This window comes from Bradysia coprophila (assembly GCF_014529535.1).
Source record: "Bradysia coprophila strain Holo2 chromosome X unlocalized genomic scaffold, BU_Bcop_v1 contig_35, whole genome shotgun sequence".
In the NCBI taxonomy this organism is placed as follows: Eukaryota; Metazoa; Arthropoda; class Insecta; order Diptera; family Sciaridae; genus Bradysia; species Bradysia coprophila.
The window spans coordinates 2,591,752-2,615,374 of NW_023503325.1; the positions used below are offsets into that span (position 1 = coordinate 2,591,752).

Genomic DNA, 23,623 nt, shown 5'->3' on the forward strand with positions numbered 1-23,623 from the left:
TTTGTGGAATTTGTAGAGTGGGCTGAAGCCAAAGCCTAGTGACATTTTTCAATTTCAATAAATTTGCAACCGATTCACCTAGAGGAAAACGTGGAAGTTGGACACTTGTTACAGAATAGTTATTTTCATGCTTCGGGGCCGAAAATGAGGGCAATTTTTTGAATTTTCTCGGGTTTCCGGCCCTCTGCATGAAAACTTACATGTGCACCTGTTTGGGACGGTTGATTTAAGGCACTTTCGCTTGTAAGCCTCACTTCGTTCGGCCTACAATCCGCGAAATTGCCTAAAATCAATCGTCCAAAACAGGTACACAAATAACCATTACGTATCGATTGAGGAGGTCGAAAGAGTTACGTTTTAATTTTTTTATGCTGCCTACTGGGGACGAAAGTTGAAAAATTTAAGCCGAAGGGCCGAAAGTGACAGAAAAATGTAAGCCAAAGGGGCGAAAGCGAATCTTTCTCCGCGTGGGCTTACATATCTGTCAATTTCGGCCCGTGGGTTTACATTTTTTTCTTTCGTCCCGCAGTAGGAAGCATGTAAATAACTATCAAATTTTTAGAAAAACCTGTAAAATCAAGGGAAGTGCCTTAATGATCAAAAGAAAATGATTAAAAATCGTGTGAGAATGCTGGTGAGTTATCTGAAATTGACAAAGAAAAATCCTTCTGAATCCTTCAAAAACGCGGATCGTCCTGTCAATCACACACATGGTGAGTAAAACAACGCCATTCCGACCAAGGCTGTATACTTTGGGGATGTCACGCAGATGCAGATACGCGGGTTACACACCACGTTTCATACAAAAAATTCACCACGCCATACAAATTCAATTTTGGTGAATTCGTTTGTATGGAAAAGGTGTGTTCCCGCGTATCTAATAAAATGGCGATCTGCGTGACCTCCCCAAAGTATACAGCCTTGACTCCGACGTCAAACAACGTCGAAAATAGCTATTTTTGTCGCCATTCGAAATTGAAGTCTTGAGACATTAGGACAATGTTTCCATTAAATAATTTAATCGCCGCCAACTGTCGTACCACCACCGCTCATTGTATTTCAGCTGTACACTCTGATGGCAAGTCTCTGCTGTGTTGTTTAGTTCAGCCGAACATACACAAAGAGAGCGTTTGTATCACCATCGTATAGTAATTCTCTCTCCGTTCTTGTTTTTCTTTTCGAAATATGTTCCTTTCATTAAAAAAAACTCAATCAGTTTTTAAACCGGGGATTGTTAACAGTGGTTCGGTTGTGTTCTTAGACGTATAATATAACTTTGAAAATTTGGTTTTATCAACAGAAAAGCATTACAAAAAATTCAATTTTTAATCAAAGAAAAAATCTCCGGCAATATTACTCCCGGCGTGACGTCGCACATTGTGAAAAGTGATTTTTTTTTACGAAAAGAAATTAAAGTGAGTGAATCAAATAATTACACGTTGCATTTTAATGCAACATAATCAAAGCATACAGGTGGTCGTTACTTATAAGAAAGTGCAGTGAGAAAATTGCGACAATATTCATTGTGTTATTAAGCATTTAAATGGCCAACTCAAGTAAATAAAGTGACTGCATTGAAAAATATCTAACGGATACATTTATGTATCTTTCAGTTGAGATTTAAAGTCTCCGTACGCAAAACTTAATTTGATTAATCTTAAACGGAGCGTCTATCAATCCGAATACATGAACCGTATAACATAACGTTCATATACTTCTTGTGATTATAACCGGTTCTTTCATTGAATTAATTGAATTTATTACTTTTTGTGGAGCAATTGAATTTATGCAGCGTGCTGACTGTACTCAAGGTAGAAGTACTCAACAATAGAATTTTAACAAAAATATTCTTGGCTCATTCATCCATGTGTTGAGAACACACGAAAATACAAACACACTCAGGTACAAACAGAGTGAATTTTTGAGCGACCTTATCCGGATGTCTCGACATCGTTGATTGTGTATTTTTCTGGACTTATTCGAACGTGAATTTTTACGGTGCATTTTAACAACAGCAACATAAAAATGAATAGGTATGTGAAGTAATATACATGCATATAGCCATGGCATACACCACTAAATATATGCCATTGTTGCTCATTATATTTAAGTGATATTTTTTTAAGTATAACCTCTATATAGTCTCTTTCCATCTGGATGATTTAGACGTTTGAGGGAATACACGCGTATTTCTAAGCGGTAGTGGTGCATACATTTTATGAAAAATTAAAAGCATGCACTGCATACCACCGGTTAACAATTATTTCTATTACTATTTGTTTTGGATATTCTCATCAAGTCTTCAGAACCTTTGTATACAACAAGAAATATTTTGTAACATTCAGCTCCTGACTTTATTTTTAAGCCGTTTTTTTTTAAATTCACAGGATCGGTATTCGTCAATTTCGCAATGTTCACTATAATTTCGTGACTTATTTTCTCAAAATTTCCAGAAAAGCTCCACATAATTTCAAAAATTAGATCCTACGAAATTTCATAATGTAAATTTAGGTAGAATACGTCTTGCTTTGCGAGATCTCACTTATGAAACTGAGTAAGCAAGCTCTGCAATCACAACTGATGTCCTGCTGCTTTATTTGACAATATTTGATAAATATAGTCTCGCTATAATACTTTCGCTATTTTCACTGTGTGCGGCAAACCTTTTTCATTTTGTGATGGTTGTATCCATCGTATCCATTGTATCCACGCTGCCTGAAACATATTGAAGTTAATTTTTATTTTAATCTATTTAACAAACCTTTTTTTTGCTTCGGGCCAAAAATGAGGACAATTTTTGATTTTTTCTCGAGTTTTCGGTCCTTTGCATGAAAACTCACATTTGTGTACCTGCTTTGGACGATTGATTTTAGGCACTATCGCTTGTAAGCCTCACTCCGTTCGGCCTACAACTCGCGAAATTGCCAAAAATCAATCGTGCAAATCAGGTACACAAATGACTAATTTATGACGATACAACCAATGAATCTCCTACTTCAGTTGCTTCATCAAATATTTTGTTGTGTTTGATGCAAAACCTTTTATTTCATTGGTTTTCACATATAACTAGCTGTAGAACAAAACTGTAGATAAGAATCATCGTTTTTTTTTTAGTTGTCTATGTCGATAGATAATGGAGGTATTGGTTCATATGAAACATATTGCTTTTACTAAAATAAAAACTCGGAATTGATAAACTCAAGTGGTGATATGAATTAAAATTTTCGAAGTTTTCAAAGTTTTTGTAGTATTTAGAGTCATTGTGCGGTCGTTTGGTCTATCAGTGTCCTTTGTATCTCTTCAAAATTCTGAATTTTTTTTCCGGAATGGTTTCAGAAATTTTCAGAATCAAAGTTTGCCAAAGTAAGCGCTGATCTCTTTTCGTTCAGATCAAGTCAACTTTCCACAGTAACTGATCGAAAGTAACATCTACGCTGATGTAAACTCTAAAGAAAAAATTTCATTCGCTCCCGGAGCCCATTAGTTAAAACTTTTTATCTTTCGTATGAATTTTCGACAAACCTTATAAATGATACCAGACTCGTAATAATGAAGTTAAGTTTTTTATTTGGTTAATTTGGGTCGACGCTCATGGTTAATCGGAATTTGCATAAATTGCAATGTCGCAAGAAATTAAAGCTAAGCAAAGTGTGAGTATAAAGTGGCTCTGAAAGTGCAAACTTATGCGATTTTTCAATCAAATACGAACGTGTTTTTATTCCACTTTATGACACACAACTGTACATTGTTGAATGTTCCAGTACTCCTCGTCGTCGTTTTAATATTTGAATTGAAACGTTAATCTATTTGCTCAAGTTCAACCACTTACGGTGATGTGAGAGATTTTATCACACACACAAAATACCGACGAGTGCCTTTGCTTTATCGCATTTTATGGATAAGTGCCATTAAAAATAGAAATTTTTTCCATCGAAAAACTATCCCAATCATACAACCTTAGACGATGAAATTCAAATCGATATTTTCGGAAATTTTTATTTTAATAAAAACTAACAATGTCTATGAAGTGAACACTAAGATATTGTTAGTGGATATTGTGTTGATTGGTGGGAACAGCATATGGTGGCACCTGGGATTCATTACAATATTGTTTAGTAATTTGTAAGATGAAAATCGTTACTGGTGCTTTGATTCATAAATATTTTGTGTGTAAACTATAATAAGTAATGAGGAATGACTCAATATATATATGGGAGATGTTTACCCATCGTATGATTCGTAATTCTTTTAGCAGAAATAGAACAATTGTTTTCATTAGATATTATAAATGTAATACTTAAACGATTGTTTATTTATTGTACGAATTGATTTTGTTAAAGAAATGATTTTAAGAAAGCATCACGTTTGTTTACTTAGCATTGTTCAAAAAATCTGGCTCCGATGTCCTCGTTTATAATTGACTCTAATTGATGATTGCTTCGGTAGAAGATGAAAAAAATTTGAATAGAAATACCCAGACAATAAAATTGAGAAAATTATGTAGTTGTAGTGTTTGTTCCGTAGTTTCTGTGAAGTCCCGTTGCAGTTAATTTAAGAAATTTTGGAATGTGGTTAATGACTAGTAAATCGGGGAGAGGTGGTCTCACTCTCCATATAAATACTCGTTTTGTGTAAGAAAGGACGAACGGGTAAAAAAACCTCAAAAAAGGGTAAATTACGAGTTGACTAATTTCATTCGTCATAAAAATGATTTCAATTATACAGTTATTTGAAAAAAAAAAATTGTTGACGAATCAATGATAACCTTGGCATAATAGTACATTACTGCTATAAGGATGTATAATAGGGTGTAGCGTTTTGACGAAAGTATTTTGTTTTTTAAGGCCTGCGGGTAGGTTCGATGCAGAATGGTCCACTGAACACGAAAATACCAAAAAAAAAATTTTGAAGTTCGAAGCTCCCATGCGCACCTCTGAAAACCGACTTTTTTGGTCTCAAAGCCATAGTGAGATTAGTTCTGCCGGCTGTGTGGAAAAATTTATCAGAGGGGCGCATGGGAGCTTCGAACTTCAAATTTTTTTTTCCGTATTTTCGTGTTCAGTGGACCATTCTGCATCGAACCTACCCGCAGGCCTTAAAAAACAAAACGCTACACCCTAATGTATATGAGAGACGTGTACGTATCAGTGAGGTATTTTATCGCAGTAGGCAAACATCTCTTTTTCTAGTGATATAATTTTGCTTGCAAAACCTTTAGCTATCTAGGGTAAATTTGTTTTTCATGCTTCGGGCCCGAAAATGAGGGCAATTTTTCGAATTTTCTCGGGTTTCCGGCCCTCTGCATGAAAACTCACATGTGCACCTGTTTGGGACGGTTGATTTAAGGCACTTTCGCTTGTAAGCCTCACTTCGTTCGGCCTACAATCCGCGAAATTGCCTAAAATCAATCGTCCAAAACAGGTACACAAATGACTATTTTTGATACCAACATCGAAAGTTGATACTTTCGCCCTCGAAATCCGGGGCGAAAGTAAAAAAATGCAAGTTATGTGTTTGAGCGGGGAGAAAGAAAGAATACATAAAGCGAAAGTCAATATACATAATGCGAAAGTCGACTACATAAGGGGCCATTCATAAAGTACGCACGCTCAAAAAGGCTGTTTTCAGACACCCCCCTCCCCCCTTGCACGCTTCTGCACGCCTTTGAAACACCCCCTCCCCCCTACATAAAGTGCGCACAAAATATTCAACAATTACAAAAAAATCTACAGTTTTTGGCCGAATTACAAATGTGACCAGAACTTATTAGTTACAAACGAGTTGTAGATATGCGAAGGTTTTCAATAGAAACAATACCTTTTGTATTTGATGGACGGATTGAAGTTAGCAGATATCAACGACATCGAATCTTACAGTTCATTGTTTATTACGTTGGCGTACAATAATCTCGAGTTGCTGGACAACCACTCAAAGACTAAGGTCTACGATTTCAAACGCCCATCAGTACAAAGCAAATTAGTGGCACGAACTTGCTCGTGCGGTCGTTATTTTAGTTCCGTCTCGTCAATGAAAAGCCATTTGAAACAAAAATTTTTCATGTAAAAAAGGGGTAGAAAAAATCAAACCAAAGAAAATACTCGGGCAACGGGAAGACGAAAAGTTGGCACTGATAAGCTACGATATTGAGGAGGACGTGGAATGGGTCTACGATGTAGATGTTGAAGATGCTGATGAGAGTTTTTTCGAAGAACCCGAGGCCCCTTTGAACAAGGTATACGACATACCAACAGTTTTGAATCCCATATGGGAGGATATTTAAAATGTTTTTAGCGATTTCTCAATAAATTTGCTTTATTAAAAACTTGAGAAGAGTACGCACGCTTTTGGCTTACCCCCCACTCCCCTTCGCACTATTTCGCACGTTTTTGCTCTACACCCCCCTCCCCCCTTAGAGCGTGCGTACTTTATGAATGGCCCCTAATGTAATAGTCGACTCTTGTCAATAAGTGTACTGCGATCAAAATTGAAATAAAGCGTGCGCCAGTGCTCTTATTGAAATTAACATACGAAGTTGATACTTTTTGTTGCTAATGATTTGATAGTTATTTGTTAATTTTTGTGTGTGTTATTGTTGTGATGGCTAAATAATTAAATTTTTGATATACCAGGGGGCTGCCGCCCCCTGGACCCCCGCATTTTCTGGCTAAATGCCTTCACATTTCAACATTTTGTTCTGCTGTTTGCGATACGCATCAACTTTCGATGTTGGTATCAAAAAAAATAGTATGAACGACTCGGGGCAAAAGTAAAAAAATTCAACCTGTGCGATTGAGGCCCTTGCCTTCGGCGCGGGCATCAACTCTCGCACACGGTTGAATTTTTTTACTTTCGCCCCTTGTCATTCAATGGTTATTTGTGTACCTGTTTTGGACGATTGATTTTAGGCAATTTCGCGGATTGTAGGCCGAACGAAGTGAGGCTTACAAGCGAAAGTGCCTTAAATCAACCGTCCCAAACAGGTGCACATGTAAGTTTTCATGCAGAGGGCCGGAAACCCGAGAAAATTCGAAAAATTGCCCTCATTTTCGGCCCCGAAGCATGAAATGTACTATTATCTACCTAGGTGAAATAATAGCAGTGAAAAAGTGCTATTATTTCGCCGTCGGTAGATAAAATAGCGTATTCACCACGGTCCAAATGGGCCTTCGGCTCATGCAATAACTACCCAAGTGTCTAAATATGAATAATCTACTATTACTGTTATGTACGTCGTCACTAGGGAAAAGTCTTTCCTCTCACTAGGGAAAAGTCTTTCCTCTCACTAGGGAAAAGTCTTTCCCTCGCTCGTGATGTCACGTTTTATACGTACTAGTACTATACACGTGAAATAATTTGAAATCTCGTATCCAATGATTAAAGCATCCGAGGGCTTTAGCCCGAGGTACTTTTACTCACCGTGAAATTCCTTCACTGGTATAGTAATGTACTATTGTACACAATCACATGTGAATTACATGTGAAATTAGTTGAACCGTTGCAAAGCCGAAGTTAATAATCGCAAATGTGGCTTTCCATTTCATCCCGAGTTATGTAAGGGATTTTATCGCATACGCGGTGTGATTCCCCGAAAAAATTATTCACCTAGGATATATAAACAAACATTATACTTCTGTAAATTGTCAAAGTGTCATTCGCATATCTTGTTGTCTCGTTTTCGCTTATGCGATAAAAAAGAATATGCACGTTAACAAGCCGTCTCGGCAAGCCTCGACCGCTTTGTCATACGTGCATAATATTTATTATGTGCTGAAGGCGTCGAAAGTAGTAAATTATCAAAAGTACGATTTTCGACGCACGTATCTTATGTTGCTTGTATAAATTGTTGTGTTAAGAAGTGGAATTGCAGCCTTTGGCTTGAGTGATAAACCACTCACTTATAAATCCAATAAACTTGCTAACTAGAACGCAATAGAAATGGTAACATACAATGTCTTGTTACATGATCTGATGATCTGATTAATTTATATATTTGTTATGATAAATATAAATATTTGATTATTTAAACATAAACATTTAAGTTTTTTCGTTTGACATCGAACATTTATAGCTGCCTCAGCATTTACTAAACTAACATCCAGATTCTTCTCTTAAAATTTGTGTCCACTAAGATTTATGTATGATTTAGACATGGATTCATTTTTGTTTGGCATAAGTGGCTTAAAATATTTGCTGATCGTGTGAAAGAGTCTGTGACTAGTTTATTTAGTTTTCATCAGATAAATGTTGGACTTTGGAAAATACAGCATTGACTCACAGTTAGAAACGAGAAGAGTTATGCACTAACCGTCAGAAAAAGACATTTCCCAAATAGAAAATGTTCGGTTCATGCATATCTCTCCTCAATAGGGACTGAGACTGAAATCTCTCAGACATCAACGGTACAGTGACCAAGTGATTTTTCATGTACCTGACGAGATTTGAGCACACCAGCCCTGAAACTTTACACTGGCCATTGCGTTCTTAATCTCGACAAAGTTTCTTTCGAACCATTGTTTCTGTAAACAAAAAACCGTTTTGGATTAAAATGCGTATCTTTAATCCCTAACCCACCCTGATACATCGAAAGTAATCCCACACAAGCCTAAAATTGTAATCCCCAATTTTCATTTGTGCTGTTAACTAGCTGAAAAAAAGCACTTCAGGCGTTGTATGAAGGATTTTTTTTGAAAGGTCATTCGTTTCCCTTTATCCATAGAAAAAACAAAGGGCCCTTCGGGAATCGTCCGAACGATCATAGGGCCAGTCCGCCACTGTATGCTGACGACTGTTTAACATCATTTTTAAGTCGACAGATTCTGCGAACCTCCTACATTTATGTTTGAGAAAATATAACTTTTCTTTTTCATTGCACATCACATAGCTCGGCTTTTAATTTCCTTGGCGCATAACGGTACAACATATAGCCGAAACCTAATATTTTTCGCATCTTATTACACGCAAATCTTATAGTCTTATGTCTTCAAAACAAATTATGAAGTAATAAATACGTTATAGCTAGGATAGGAATGGTTTTCTTTTCGTTTGTCTCTTGATTCTTACAAATGCGCTGCGCATACATCAAATACATGAGATGTGTAATTTTATATAGATGTTTATAAGCATCGCATCGTTTGAATGAATAAACCATTATCTTTTTCAAGACGTAACGCATATATATTTTTTTGAAATACGTTCATTGTTTGATTATGTTCCCAAACCCATTCGAAATTTTAATGCCTTGTTCAGCTAAACTCACTGGTAATGCAGTAGTAGATATATCAGGCATTTATTAATAAATGCTACTGTTCAACGACCTACACTTTTGATTTAAAGAGTCTGCATTATTATTTATGGCATAATTTAAATGAGACTGATTTGATTAAAATTTGTTCAATGCATGCCAGTGTTTCGATGACGTATATTATATGCTATGCTTTGAAATTATTTTAATTTCAATTTGAACTATCGAGTAGCGGTAGCTCTGCAATGTGCATCCGTCTTACGCATTGATGTCAAGAGATCTAAATGGATAGAATCCGTTACGGATGGGATAACTCAATGGTTAAATACGACCCTTCCAATAAAATGGTCAATTTCCGTGTCAGATAATTCCACATAGAATTTTTCTAGCAATTAAATCGCAAAGATAGTCCTAAAGGTGATTCATAATTTGGGTAGCTGTAGTGTGGTTGGTGGCTTCAACGATGGACACACTGAATAACTGGTAGTTGACGTAACCTAAATACTACGAATTTGTGTTCATATATCTAGTCTACATCTAGGCGAGATATCAATTAAAAATCTAACTTTCATCAGAGACTATATCCATAATTCAAGGCGTGGTTCGGACGTTACATTAGGCCAGTGAACTGAACTTGGTTATTGGATGTCGCTGAAGAAACCAAAAAGATTTTTTAGAATTATCAGTTTGTGAAGATTTGGGTAAACCAATCAAGAAACCAACAAACAAAAATAGCCTAGAGTTCTGACTCTGCGAAAGCTCTAGGGACGACCTAACAAATCATTGGGAGTTTATTGCTCGACACGGTCAAAAATTGACTGAATTTTCACAGAAAAAATAATCCTCGAATTTTAAGGAATTATATTTCGTTGAAGGTTGAAGTAGTCTATTGTTCCAAGTATGCATGAGTTCTTATTCCATGAAAGTTCTTACTGAACCATACCTTAAGCGCATCTGAACGTATCTCTATCGCTACTTATCTATTATATACCAATTCCAATATGGGTTTATTGTGAATATTTCGGACGATTAATTTTTAAGGCGGTTTATAGATTATTGTATGACATGATTTATATTAGTAGTTGATCATTTTTTCAATAAATTTTGATTGTATTCAAAAAATAAACCTAGATCACTTGTTTAGTGTAACGTGACTAAAAAGATATACAGGGATTCCACGCACTCACTTTTCTCACTTTTTCCAACTATTTTCAAGATCTGAAAAAGTGAGGAACTATTTGCTCTATTTCTCACTTTTTTGAATCTACGTATCTCCGCTGCGTATTTGCATTTATGCATCAATAGCTATATTTTTTAACCTTTGCATCTGATATTACGAGTTCACACATAAAAAAAAGATTTTATAAAAATCATAAGCTCTAAAAATTGTTAGTATATTGCAATTCCTTTTGGAATCCTTATGAATAAGGATGGAAATCTTTAATTGAAAGAGTTAACTGATAGTGCACCTTCTTTTCGCTTTTTGTTTAGAAGGATTGCGCAAATGATTGAATTAACGTATAAGGTGGAAGGTTTACGTTATAACCAAGACGCTTTCAAGTTATAAGTCAGGCTCTTATGAGTAAATTTTCAAAACATCCAAAAACTTCAACCTCAACATTTTTGAAATTTTATAAACAAATTTAAAATTTGCTACTGACTTATAAGTGTCTAAAATAAAACAAATAACTTCCACCTGAGTCACTTGCGTAATATTTCTATTTCACTTGAAGAACCTTAGGGTTCACTATATTGTAGTCAGTATTTTGTGGATGGATGTTAAATTGACATAAAAATTACAGGAACAAAACTACCCTTGAAGTATGATCCTAAAAAAGTTCCTAACATTCATCCTGCATTAAATTTTCTTAGCGAAAATTCCGTCGACCTAACCTCTCGTGTTGTACATAATTCTTCTACCAATTTCAGATTGGAATTTTTACCTTCTACGTATTTTTGAGCCAGTTGCTGTTAGGACTGTCACAAAACTGCAAGGAGAATAAAGCATTTTCTATCTACTGATTTCTCTTTAATGTTTTGCCACTTTCTGCAAGCAAAGTCTTGAAGTAATGAACGAAGTAACGCTTCAGGTTTTTGTAAATGCTGATTCGTCGGCATTCGATTCGGACGTATTCCTGTCTACCAGAGAAATGATAAGTTGGTACGCCTGTGGCGAGATAGAATGCGCATGAGGATCACAGGAGCTATGGTAGAGACAGGCCTTAAAATTGTATGAAATTCTCTCCCATACAATTCAGCTGTCATCCTCATGCGCATTCCATCTCGCCACAGGCGTACCAACTTATCATTTCTCTGCTGTCTCATGTCTATGAAATTCATTGGTTGCAGTATATTCTTTTCATTTATTTTTTTTTGCTATATCGCTAAAAACCATCCGGTTTGGTGAAATTAAAGTTATCTACGATTCTAATGACCTAACTTCATGCAGGGGAAACATATGCATGGTAAAACCCTTGACTTCACGTAGAATAGGGTATAAAAGTTCCTAAAAACTCACTTTTTTACCAACTTTTTCATCAGAAAATCAACTATTTCTAGCAACTATTTTCGTTATTTTTACTCACTTTTCCACTTTTTTACTTTAAATTTTCGGTCGAATCCCTGGATATATACTTTAAGAACTTAATGGAGAACCCTGTTCGTGCTCGAGATTACTACAATGAGAAAATATTTAAATAGTTTTACGTGTTACGGCATGTTTCATTTTCATTTACATTGCCTAATCTAATCACGTAAAGCATTGTACTTACGAGGTTCCAAGTTGTTATTTGACAAGTGGGGAATACAGCCCTCCCCTTCGGGTCGGGCTGTAACACCCCACTTATCAAATACACAACTTGGAACCTCGGAAGTAATATACTATTATCACATACGGTGTTCGGATGTCAAAAATTACACTTCAGGTCAATGTAGTTGTCTTGTTTTCGCTTATGTAATAATAGTACATTACTGCTTTAAGGCTGTATATAAGAGATTGAAACGTGTACGTATACGAGCGCTTGCGCGATAATAATATACAAAATTTGCAAACTTTAGATGCCTCTATGGCATAAAACGATGTATGAATATCGGTGCAAAGTACTTTATCAGGTTCACGATGTGTATTATGACTCAGTCTCAGGGCCTACTTTTTAGAAACTTTTAGAAAAAATAGAGAAAATCAAGAAACTTTGAGAAATTTAAGAAACTTCGAGAAATTCAAGAAACTTCGAGAAATATTTCTTGAATTAGAGTTCGAATTAGAGAAATTTCAAGAAATTCCAGAAAATTAAAGAAATTCGAGAAACTTCGAGAAATTTCAAGAAACTAATTCCTCGAGTTTCTTGAAGTTTCTCGAATTCGAGAAATTTTAAGAAATTCGAGAAAATTCGAGAAATTTCGAGAAATTCAAGAATATTGTTTCCAAAAAGTAGGCCCTGCTCAGTCTTATGTAAATTTCAAAGCGTTTACAAAAAAACCAATCCGAGTCAAACATCAATTGGCTGACCATTGTCAGTACCTTTCTTCACAAATTATGCACACCACATCGCTCTTTCTACCATCAACGTAGAAAATATTCGGAGACTGAGGAAATCACAGTAGTTAGTGTAAAGACAGATGACCTGTTTTCGTTGTTTGAGCACTTATCACTAAAGCCTCCAAATTTGACACTCATCAATTCATTGTTAATGCTAGGAGCAGTGCTGTGACATAAGAAAATATCGAAAATGTGCATATTGTAAGTGTATGATTTTCTAAAACTCTTTCTTTTCCTTTGGGTTTGAGTTTGCGAGAAAAGTTCGGTGCTACAGATATGGAGAGTCAGCTTATACGTCAAAATTAGTAAAGAAATGTCTGAATAATACTGAATTGTTTGAGATGTACATTTTAGCAACGTTAACAATTGTTTTTTCTTATTGAATTTAGTTGGTCATTGATTCTAAATCGTAACTTGCATATTATTCGTAAATTACTTCTCCTATCACTCCAAAGTGAAATACAATCTAAAATTTCCGGTTCTCAGATTTATTTGTTTAGACCAAGATCGACGGAACGTAACAATGGTTTTGTTGTGTTTTTCAAATACAAAATTCTAATGAACTAAACCTTAATTATAAACAAATCTGCAATGAAACTGCATTGGAAATCACTTTTATTTATTTTATTAAAATGGCCCTTTATATCTCTATAATACTAAAAATCACAATTTTCCCATAAAAACTTGAAACCACAAATAAACAAACCGCCAATTAATTAACACATCGACAAATCTGCTTAAGAACCCATGAAACGATTTTCCTCTTATTTTTAAATAAATAAACCGCTATTGGATGTTCAATTGATATTTTCTTTCACTTTCATTAAATACTGTCGAACTGAAAGTTCTATATTTAGATTTAATTCATCAAGAAATCTCGGCACATAAATGAAAATCGAAATTCATAAAATGTGAATTATTGGATTAGTAAAGTAGAACCAATTCATATGTTTCGTGGATTAGCAATAAAATAAATTGAAGAATGTGCGCAGCCATTACTTTTAATCACCGGAATCAATTTTTTATGGGAAAAGTATTTTCCTTACTATAGTTTGATCCTAGGGGTAGTCACTACAAATGGAGCTACTAAATTTACCAATTCTTTTACAGTTGGGGTAGAAATCCTTTCAATTAAATTTTCTAGATGATTTTAGTCACGACTTACCCACTATTAAATCAATAAATAAATCACAGAGTGTTAATTACTCAGTGGAGTTCTTGTTCTTATAGTGTAAAGATTTTTTTAAAGTTGAGCGTTTCGAGGAGGTCGGTAACTTGTAATGGATCAATGTTATCTCTAGAAGAAGGCGTTGATCACACATTATTTTGTGTCAAGACAGAGGGTCTGATAACGTCGACTTTGACATAATACCTAGACTCTGTCCTCTGACGGGAATGGCTCAGTGGTTACGTACTAGCGGTCCACCAAAATTCCACATGGAATTTTTCTAGCGATTATATCGCATTGGTGACGTTCTCAAGTTAATTAAAGCTTCATATTTTGGGTAGTTGCAGTGCGTTTGGTCACTGTAATGATGTATACACTCAATGAATCTTGTGACATAACCCAAACAAAATGCATTTTTGTGCATATACATAGCCTGCATTTAGGCGAGATATCAATTTAACACCTAACTTTCCTCAGAGAGTAAAAGGATACTTCGAGACGTGGTTTGGAAGTCATGTTTAGACTGAACTTGTTATTGGCCCTAAATGGTTGTTAGTGAGGTATCCAAAAAGACAGACACAAAAACTCAGGGTAGACCCATGTCATACTAAACTAAACCAGTTGCTTGCAGGAAACTCGGTAATAGTCTAACGAATAGTTAGTGACAGTGGGTTTCCGCTGCTTATGTCGGTGCGACATCAGTGAAGGTATTCAATAGTAACACTCTGAACAAGTTAACTTCAGGTTCAACCTGACGGGTCAACCTGAAGTTATCCTTTTTTAGAGGAGATTTAACATAAATGCGGTCTCTGCAGCAACATTGAGAACACTCCGGTATGAATCATAACCTCCACACCATTGCATGACCTGAACTAAATTATGCTCCAGACGACCTCTAAAGCCTCTTTCGTTCATTTTTTGTTCCGATTTTCTATTCTCTAGAAAGCTTTTATTACTTTTGATCTGTCGTGCTACGATATTATTTTCAATTTACAAAATTAGAATTCCTTTTAAAACACTCGCCACTGGTTGAACGATTGTCCAGTCCCAGATGGTTATAAATTGCATTGTTATTGTGTTCTCTTCTTATTATTACGGTAAATAAAGAATATCAAATTATCGTTGAACTGCACAACAAATAGAATATTAATTTTTGCAATGCTAATATGAAAATCAGCAATAAAATGTTCAGCTAGCTGGAGCGGTACTTGAGAATATAAATGTTATTTTCGGTATATACCACAAATTGGATGCATTTGTAAAGTGGTTTACAGATAGAAATGAATGTAAAATTAAAACTTCCGATAGACTTTAATTTATGGATGAAATTCTCGAGAAAATCATAATTGAAAACAAAATGAAAAGTGAGCCATTCGTATGCTATTTTTGTCTGATCAAAAAGTTTTTTTTTATAATAAAGAATGTCGAAGAAGTTTGATTTATTTACATAAAAAATTATATGGTGAGTGGAATGAGTTTGACTTATTTTTAGTCTTCATTACATTTTTTTAATTATTATTTTAACAAGTGTTTTCTCAAAATATAATTCTGAAGATTTGAAATTTTTCGTCTGAGAAATTGCTGAAATAATTTAAATTTCATGTAAAATTGTCATAATTACCAAATGCGAAAATTAATTGCGAGTTAGATCTTTTGTAAATACATTCCGCTTGTTAACATAATTATCGAGTTAGCAGCTGGCAACATAGAAAACATTCATGATGTATTGTGTACTGCACATTTAACGGTCTTTACAATCGCCGACAAATTGTTTTCCGACAAAATTATTAGTGTTTTTCAAAAATAGATCGCACATTCGCTGGAACTGGTAAAAAGAAAATTGTTGACAACTTTCAGACTGCACACATCTCTCCTTTTATCAATTAGAGTTCAATTACAATTTAAATTTAAGATAACATTTATATAGGGATAGCAGTACGCTCCAGTAAACGTCGTACTGTGATAAAGACTGTTTAAATAAACATTTATTTCTCGTGACTAAGCGGTTGTTAAGAGCAATCTGTACTTCGCTATAACGTACTTATGTGACTACATTTGGCCGTCGAAGTCATCTATTCGTAAGTATACACCTAGGAAAATCATAATATAACTATAGGAACTATTTCGTTGTTTTGTCAATCTTTCATCAGACACAGAGGACCTCTGTCAGAGGTTCGGTGTTCACTTTTAATTGTCATTTTGTATTGCGCAGACTATAAGTGCGATGAAGATTTGAACTGAAGTAACAATTCCGTTAGACTTTGCGAGTAAAATAACTGCAATAACGTGCAATAGTATGTTTTCACCAGTCAAAATTTAAATGACTTAAATGACGTGTCAAACCAAGGAAATCGAAATTGTTTCTATCTGAAATGTGTTGAACGCAACATTTACTATCTCGGTTTTCCAGTTTGAGTTAGTCCACAGCGTTTTGTTACTTACGACCATTTAAAACATTTCCAATCGGATTTAAGGATGATCTACAGCTCGCCGCGTACTCAAATAATATTTAAACATCCATCTTTCGGAAAAAAAAATGGTCAAACGAACCAAATTCGCCTTAAATCATCAAAATTTATTTCCAAAACATCTACAGTTTGCTCAAAAATGAAATGCACAGTTTTTAGTATTTCGAGACAGTTGACAATTTCAATCTGTCAGATAGTAAAGGATGCGTTTAATTAACCGGCGCATTAACAGATTTGAAATTTGAATGGTTTTTTCCACAGCTACAGATTTTTGCATGTTAAGTTTCTTACATTTTTTTGCAAACAGCATTTTAATAGTAGGAAACTTAGATTTCGTCAGAAGAATTTGCGAACGGAAAAATGTAAATTTATTTTTAGTCTGAGTATTGTTCTACATCTATAATTTCTCTTAGATCGTGTCTTTATTCAAAGAAATCGATGGTGTTGTACAGCGGCTAACTGTTAAAACCCAGCCACTATTGAGAATTTTAAATAAATCGAAACAATCCAATCCACAATACATTCCGTAACTTTTAACAGTTATCAAAAATACTATAGCTGCATATATTAGCGACTCTTTTTCAAATACCGAATAAATTTGCTTCAAGTCAAGTTCAATTTTTGCATTGATCAACTAGTTTTGGTGATCTTTCTAGTAATTATTACGCACTACATGGGAATCGTAGAGTTGAATTAACCTATAATTAACACACATTTAATAGTTGCTTTTGTTAAATATTCAATGCACAAAACTTATTCTACAAAACCAGTCCACTGAGCCAACATACATGTTCTATTGAAATTTCAATTGTCAAAATAATATCGAAGCCATTGATTTATGATGACGAGAAGGTACATTCATCTCTCAGAAATTTTATTTTTTCATTTCTTTTATTGTTTTGTTTATTTTTTTGTGTTTTTACGAAATCCTTTTCATTATTCATGATAACTCAAAGTAAATACAAAAACATAAAAAGTAATGAAAAAGTAAAATTTCTGCGAGATGAATGTTCCTTCTCGGCATCATAAATCAATGGCTTCGATGTCATTTTGACAATTGCCATTTCAATAGAAATGTATGTTGGCCGAATGAACTGGTTTTGTAGAATAAGTTTTGTGCATTGAATAACAAAAGCAACTATTAAATGTGTGTAAAGTAGAATTTAATTCAACTCTATTCCCATGTAGTGCGTAATAATTACTAGAATGATCACTGAAACTAATTGATAAGGGGCCGTTCATAAATTACGTAACGCTAGAGGGGGGAGGGGGGGGTATGAGGCAAGCGTTACGGTTCTAACAAAATTGGGTCAAACTTGACCCTTTTAGCGTTACAGACCCGGGGGGGGGGTCTGAAAAATGTTGATTTTTGCGTTACGTAATTTATGAACGGCCCCTAAATGCAAAAATTGATCTATTCGCCTAGTCGGTTGGACTGTAGAGGAGCCACATTTTTTTATAATTGTTGACAAATTTTTCCCTGATGCTTATTCGTGTTTCCAATATCGTCACTTCAAGTGCTGATAAAACTTCTTGTAAAAAATTTGCTAAATCTATGAAGCAGACGGTCTTTCTACAGATTTGAGTATTCAAAGACCATCGATTTGTTTGAATAGAAACACGATCTAAGAGAAATCATAGATGTAGAACAATACTCAGACTCAAAATAAATTTATATTTTTCCGTCCGCGAATTCTTCCTACGAAATCTAAGTTTCCTACTATTAAAATGCTATCTGCCAAAAATGTAAGAAACTTAACATGCAAAAATATGTAGCTGTGGAAAAAATCATTCAAATTTCAAATCTTTTAATGCGCCGGGTAATTAAACGCATCCTTTACTATCTGACAGATTGCAATTTTGAAATGTCTCGAAATACTAAAAACTGTGCATTTCATTTTTGAACAAACAGTACTACTTCAAATTGAAAAACAAAAGCTGAGAGAAAATGTACATGTACACAACTCCGTAATTTCAAATTTCATCTGACCCAATGAGTGTTACTTGAGAACTAGAGATTCCATTCTTTGCTGTCTGAAAAGTATCCACAATGCCTGTGTAAATATTACTCGTATACCGCACTCCATTACCATGTTTTACGCCAATTCTGTTCCCGAATTTCCTAAAGCAGTCATGTATTTTTCCAGGTAGAAAAGCTTCACATCCTTTACCACACGCATTTTTTTTCCTTCTCATAATTCTTCGTAATACAATTGGGAACACTGTCGTCGAAATACGTTACTCCCGGTTGATATCGCACAAATGTGACAAACCAACTACGACCGTTGTCTCGGTATTTGTGCACCACATTATCACTGAGTTATCACTTAGATCGTAGTAATGCTCTGAGTACAATCCCGTATCGCCGCTGTAGCTGCCCACACAAAATCTCCACAGATCATATTTTCTTCGAAGTAGCAAATGTAACTTATCGGCAAATTTCTGATGGTCTAGATCCCGATTGTTATAAACAAAATTCTCAATGTCTGCAACCACCTGTGCTCATTGAGGGTTATGTATCGGAGTACTAATGGAGAACTATGAAATTAATTGATTTCAAGTAAACAATCAAGTGTGACTAACTCAATATCCCGTTTAGTTCGGACAAACGCTCCACCGGGTAGGTAATGAAGAAAACTCATCGCCCTTGTCCGTTCGGTATGCAAATGGTTCGCTACAAATAACTGCAATTGAACTTAAAATAGTTAATATTACAATGATCTTCATCTTATGAAATTTAATGAAATTCAATTCAACACTATAACCATTTTGATACTACAACAACCGACTCTTTTCGAAACCAAAACCAACAATATTGTTTCAGGATAAACACTTAATTTTTAATTTTATCAATATTCCATTTACTAAATGTTTTTTCGTTCATTTTTTTTCCAGCTCGGGTCAACGAGGTCACTCAGGGTGTGGACTTAAAAATAAATTTGCTGATAACAAAGTGTTCAATTGAACTGAACCATATGTTTCAATTAAAACTCAAGTGAAAGATGTGACATGACTTAAATAAAAACAAAAGGTGAAATTCGGTGTAATTTAGTCAAATTAAATTTATCTTTGATACTGTGTTACATGGATGTGGTCTGATTAAATAATAAATAAAAATTCGCTTAATTTGATTTAAATTGTACATTTCATAGAAATTTGTTTCCAAATGGCTTCGAATAACGGAATTAACGGTGATACAAATAACAGTAAATTAAAAGAAACCTCCGACAAATACACAAATAATTTCGATCCCAATGAAATAAGTCCGTTGCGAACAGGACAAGCCAAAGAAAGTGTGGGCGCGGACAGTGCGCAAGTGCAGATCAATATGATACAGCCCGCTGGAACTGATGACGCTGACGCTTTCGTTCCCAAGAAAAAGGGAACGAACATAATTAAAGGTATGTGTGTTATGTGCATTAAAACATTTTTTATGCGCAAAGAAAGGCTGCTCACAACATACCTTTTGCGACACCAGTGGCACCATCGAAAATATGGGAAAAATTTTTCAAATTTCTACAGCTCTTGCAGAAGAGGGATAGAGGTTACTTTGGGCTTCTTGCAAAACTGACGACGAGGAGATATGGATATAAAAAAAAACATAGCTAACGCCGACCCGTACGAAACACCTATTCGTATCAAAAGCCTTTAATGTGAAACTCTTCATTTCTCTTACTTCATTTTCTTCTCTGCTGAAAAACTATTCTCCCTTTAAAATCACTTACATTATCCACTCTTTGCCTTGTTATCATATGCAACTAAATTGCCGGAGGCAATATAGACAGCCCCGTACGAAGACAAATTTCATAAATTCCTATTTAAACAGCTATATACCGCTATATTTACCTATATTTTCCTATAAATAAACATTTCACAGATAAATATGCTATTATATAGCTCTATATGCCTGTATATAGCTCAATATAGCTGTATATAGGTATATATAGATGTCCATATATGGAATCCCTGAAACCCCACACACATAACAAATTATTTCCATGTTAACAGAAACTCTCTAAGTATCATTTTTCCCAAGATATTTCTATTTTACTAAAATCCAATATGGCCGCCGGCAGCCATTTTGTTAGGAGACCGGAAATAGTACCGACGCTTTACATTCGTTAATACCTTTCAAACAAAAAAAAATTCATGAAATTCGGTCAAAATTTACTCGAGATATTGTCAAAATACACCACGTTCACTGTACTTCCGAGTAGCCAGATAAGAGCTCACTCCAAGAGACCTAGCTCACGCTCCGGAGAACATAATTTCATAAAAAAAAATTTCCCTGATTGGTACGGTCAATACCTATCTAATAAAGCTAAAACAGACAAAATATGTTCAAATGTGGCCGACCTACAAGCAAAAACTGCTTGCCGCCCTGTGCCTGTTCCACACCAAGGGGTCTAACTCACGAGTCGAACATCCGATTTTTATAAACTTTTTTTTTGTCGATCTGTATTGTAAATACCTTTTATTTGACGTATCACTTACAAGTTTAACGTTTAAATGTCCGGAGATATCTTCGAAAATCCGTAAAGCACTTATTGGGCCACAGCTCGGGAGGGGTCGATCCAAAATCACTCATCTTCGAACTTAGCCTGTCTTTTGACATTACCAAACGGGAAAAAAAAGAATTTTCAAAATCGGATGCGTTTTACTCAAGTTATCGTGCAGACAGACAGACGGACAGACGGACAGACGGACATTTTTTTTTTCGCGGATTTGGCATCTCTAGACAACCACAATAGGTTTCCCCTTACTCAGGGAGTCCAATTCGACGTGTTACAAACGTATGCGTAAACCTATAAGACCCCAGTACTTCGTACGGGTCTAAAAATTCTTTACTTTTAAAGGCTTGAGACGTGAAGATGTGAAGAAACGTTGAAGGTTGTTTTGAGATCTAGTGACCAAAGTCTATTTAGTCATACATAAACAGTCTTGAGAAAAATGGCACCAATTTATATCGCACTGAAATTTGGACGACAAAGGTATCGACGACTGCCTGAAGAAATAGCGACCTCCTGAAGAAATTACTATTAGTCAACGTTTCTTCAAGAACTCGCTGTTTCGTCGTTTCTAACCATTTTGTAAAAGGAAAGGAATATTTCTTTTACAAAATATTAAGAGCAATGGATCCTTTGAAAATTTGTAGCGTACATTTGGGCGGAAACATATTGGTCTTTTGATGATTTCTACCAAGCAAAATCTTTTTTTGAAAAAGTAAAGCCATTAAAACATGCAAAAATGAGTTACTTTTAAGGAAAAATTAGTTTGTCAGTCATAGCTTAACTTGGAGAAACCTTTGAGGATTACATAAATTTACACAATATGTAAAGATTTCTCCAAGTGGTTTAAGTTATCACCCACAAACCAATTTTTCCTTTAAAAGTAACAGTGTTAAACACATTTTCCGTGCTATATTTCGCTTGGTTTTACATTATAAAAAAATTGGTTCAAAGAATCATCAATAAAACGAATATATTTCCGCCCAAATTGTAGTCCACTTTTGTAAAGGGTTCAAGAAGTGTGAAAACTGCGACTTACTGAAGAAACAGCGGATTAATGAAGAAACATCGACTAGTTGTTGTTTCATCAGGAACTCACCGTTTCTTCAGCAAGTCGTCGATAATCATGTTGTCGAAACTTCAGTCCAATCCGATTTATCGGGATCGTTGTCAAACGAATCCCTCCTAGGCTATTTTTTGCATTTTTTTAAGTTATCAATTTTGCACTTAGAATGCATCATAGTATGTCTGGATTAAAGTAAAAATAAATCAAGTCTTCCATACAAGAAATATAAGTTGTTTTCATTTCTTCCACAAGGTACCTACGAAGCCGTACTGACACATTTGGACATATCGCAGAGAGCAAGAACATCATTTCTAATAGCAACAGCGTTATGTGCAGTTTTATTAATAGTAATAATAGCAATGATAGCCTTTTGGCCACGCATTCCATTCTATATGAAGGCAGAAGTGTGTGTGGAGAGAGAATGTATGGAATCAAGCAGTCAGGTAAGAATACATTTTAGATAAGAGTTCTACTTTAAAAATTACTTAGTTCACTGTATGCGTACGCTCGAATTCAATGAAAAATTATGAAATTACGCAAAAATACCTATAATTTCTACAAAACAAAACAAAAAAGATAAAATTTCGGTCGACTAGAATTTTATTAGTGAAATGACAACAGACAGTATGAGCCATTCGATGATAAAAACTTTCAGAGGAAGTAATTAATAATGCTTTTATACTATGGAGACCTTAAAACCAACCATTTATTATCCGTAAAAAGTGCAGTTTTAAATTTATCGCTGCTATACATTTCAAGCATTTTTTTTTGTGTCCCCTGAATTATGGTTTCAAATAGCTATCTTCTATCACATCATTAAAGTGACACACCATCAAAACTGAATGCGTAAATAGATCGTTTTATAAAATATAGTTACTGTCGGTTGAATTCTCAAAAACTGGGCCACATAAAATCTGATATTCGTCTGACTGGCGCATTTGAAGAAGATTTTTTTTTTTTTTGCTTTTTGTTAACATCCAATCATATGTCAGCACATTCTGTCAATAATGTTCATCAACAAGCGACCTTTCATAAAGAGTTATTATGCTCGTGTGAAATGAAATCTGTGTACGTAAAAATGCAGCACAGTTAGAGATGAACTGGAGCTGCAGGTGATATGTTTGCTTATGCTTATGTTTATTAAGTTTAAGATACATAAATAGAACGCGATGATTCTTTATAAATTAAATCCAACATTTGATAGATTTGTGACTGTTCGATGTACGAATGGAATGGGGAGCAAAGAGCGGAGACTTTTTTGTTAATAAATTGTCCTTTTAAATAATCCTATCACATTTCGGCAGCAAACAATTGATTTCATCGTGATTAATTTCACTTGTTCCGGATACTCTTCCATTCGTTTCACAAACATTCAATATTCACACTCGCTTACTTGACCAAGTTTGTAACATACTATTACCCATATATACAAGAAAAAGTCTAATTTACTTCTAAACTGAGAGTGAGAAGCCATAAGGGAATCTTTTGATTTCATATAGGCCTCGGTCCGTACGTCTCAAAAACAAGTTCAAATGTCATCATAGTCTCTTAGGTGGCCAGTGGCGTATACCTTCGAAAATCGAAAAATGTAGTGTCGTCGAAATTTGTATAAAAAATCTATTTTTTCGATTTTC

The 23,623-nt window shown here is 34.9% G+C and overlaps 1 protein-coding gene across 2 annotated transcripts in view; it reads left to right on the forward strand.

Moving 5' to 3' along the window:
- The first annotated feature begins 1,195 nt into the window (after positions 1-1,195).
- Positions 1,196-23,623, forward strand: part of LOC119069528 (protein gone early) — a 49,854-nt gene continuing 27,426 nt past the window's right edge. Inside the window, exons 1-4 of one of the 2 annotated variants that reach the window (XM_037173603.1) lie at positions 1,196-2,033; positions 19,311-19,446; positions 19,568-19,816; positions 22,242-22,432. In XM_037173603.1, coding sequence (XP_037029498.1) covers positions 19,582-19,816; positions 22,242-22,432 — 426 coding nt within the window. In that variant the 5' untranslated portion in view covers positions 1,196-2,033; positions 19,311-19,446; positions 19,568-19,581. Of the gene's footprint in view, positions 2,034-19,310; positions 19,817-22,241; positions 22,433-23,623 lie in introns of both variants that reach the window. The other variant, XM_037173602.1, reaches the window with a different exon arrangement.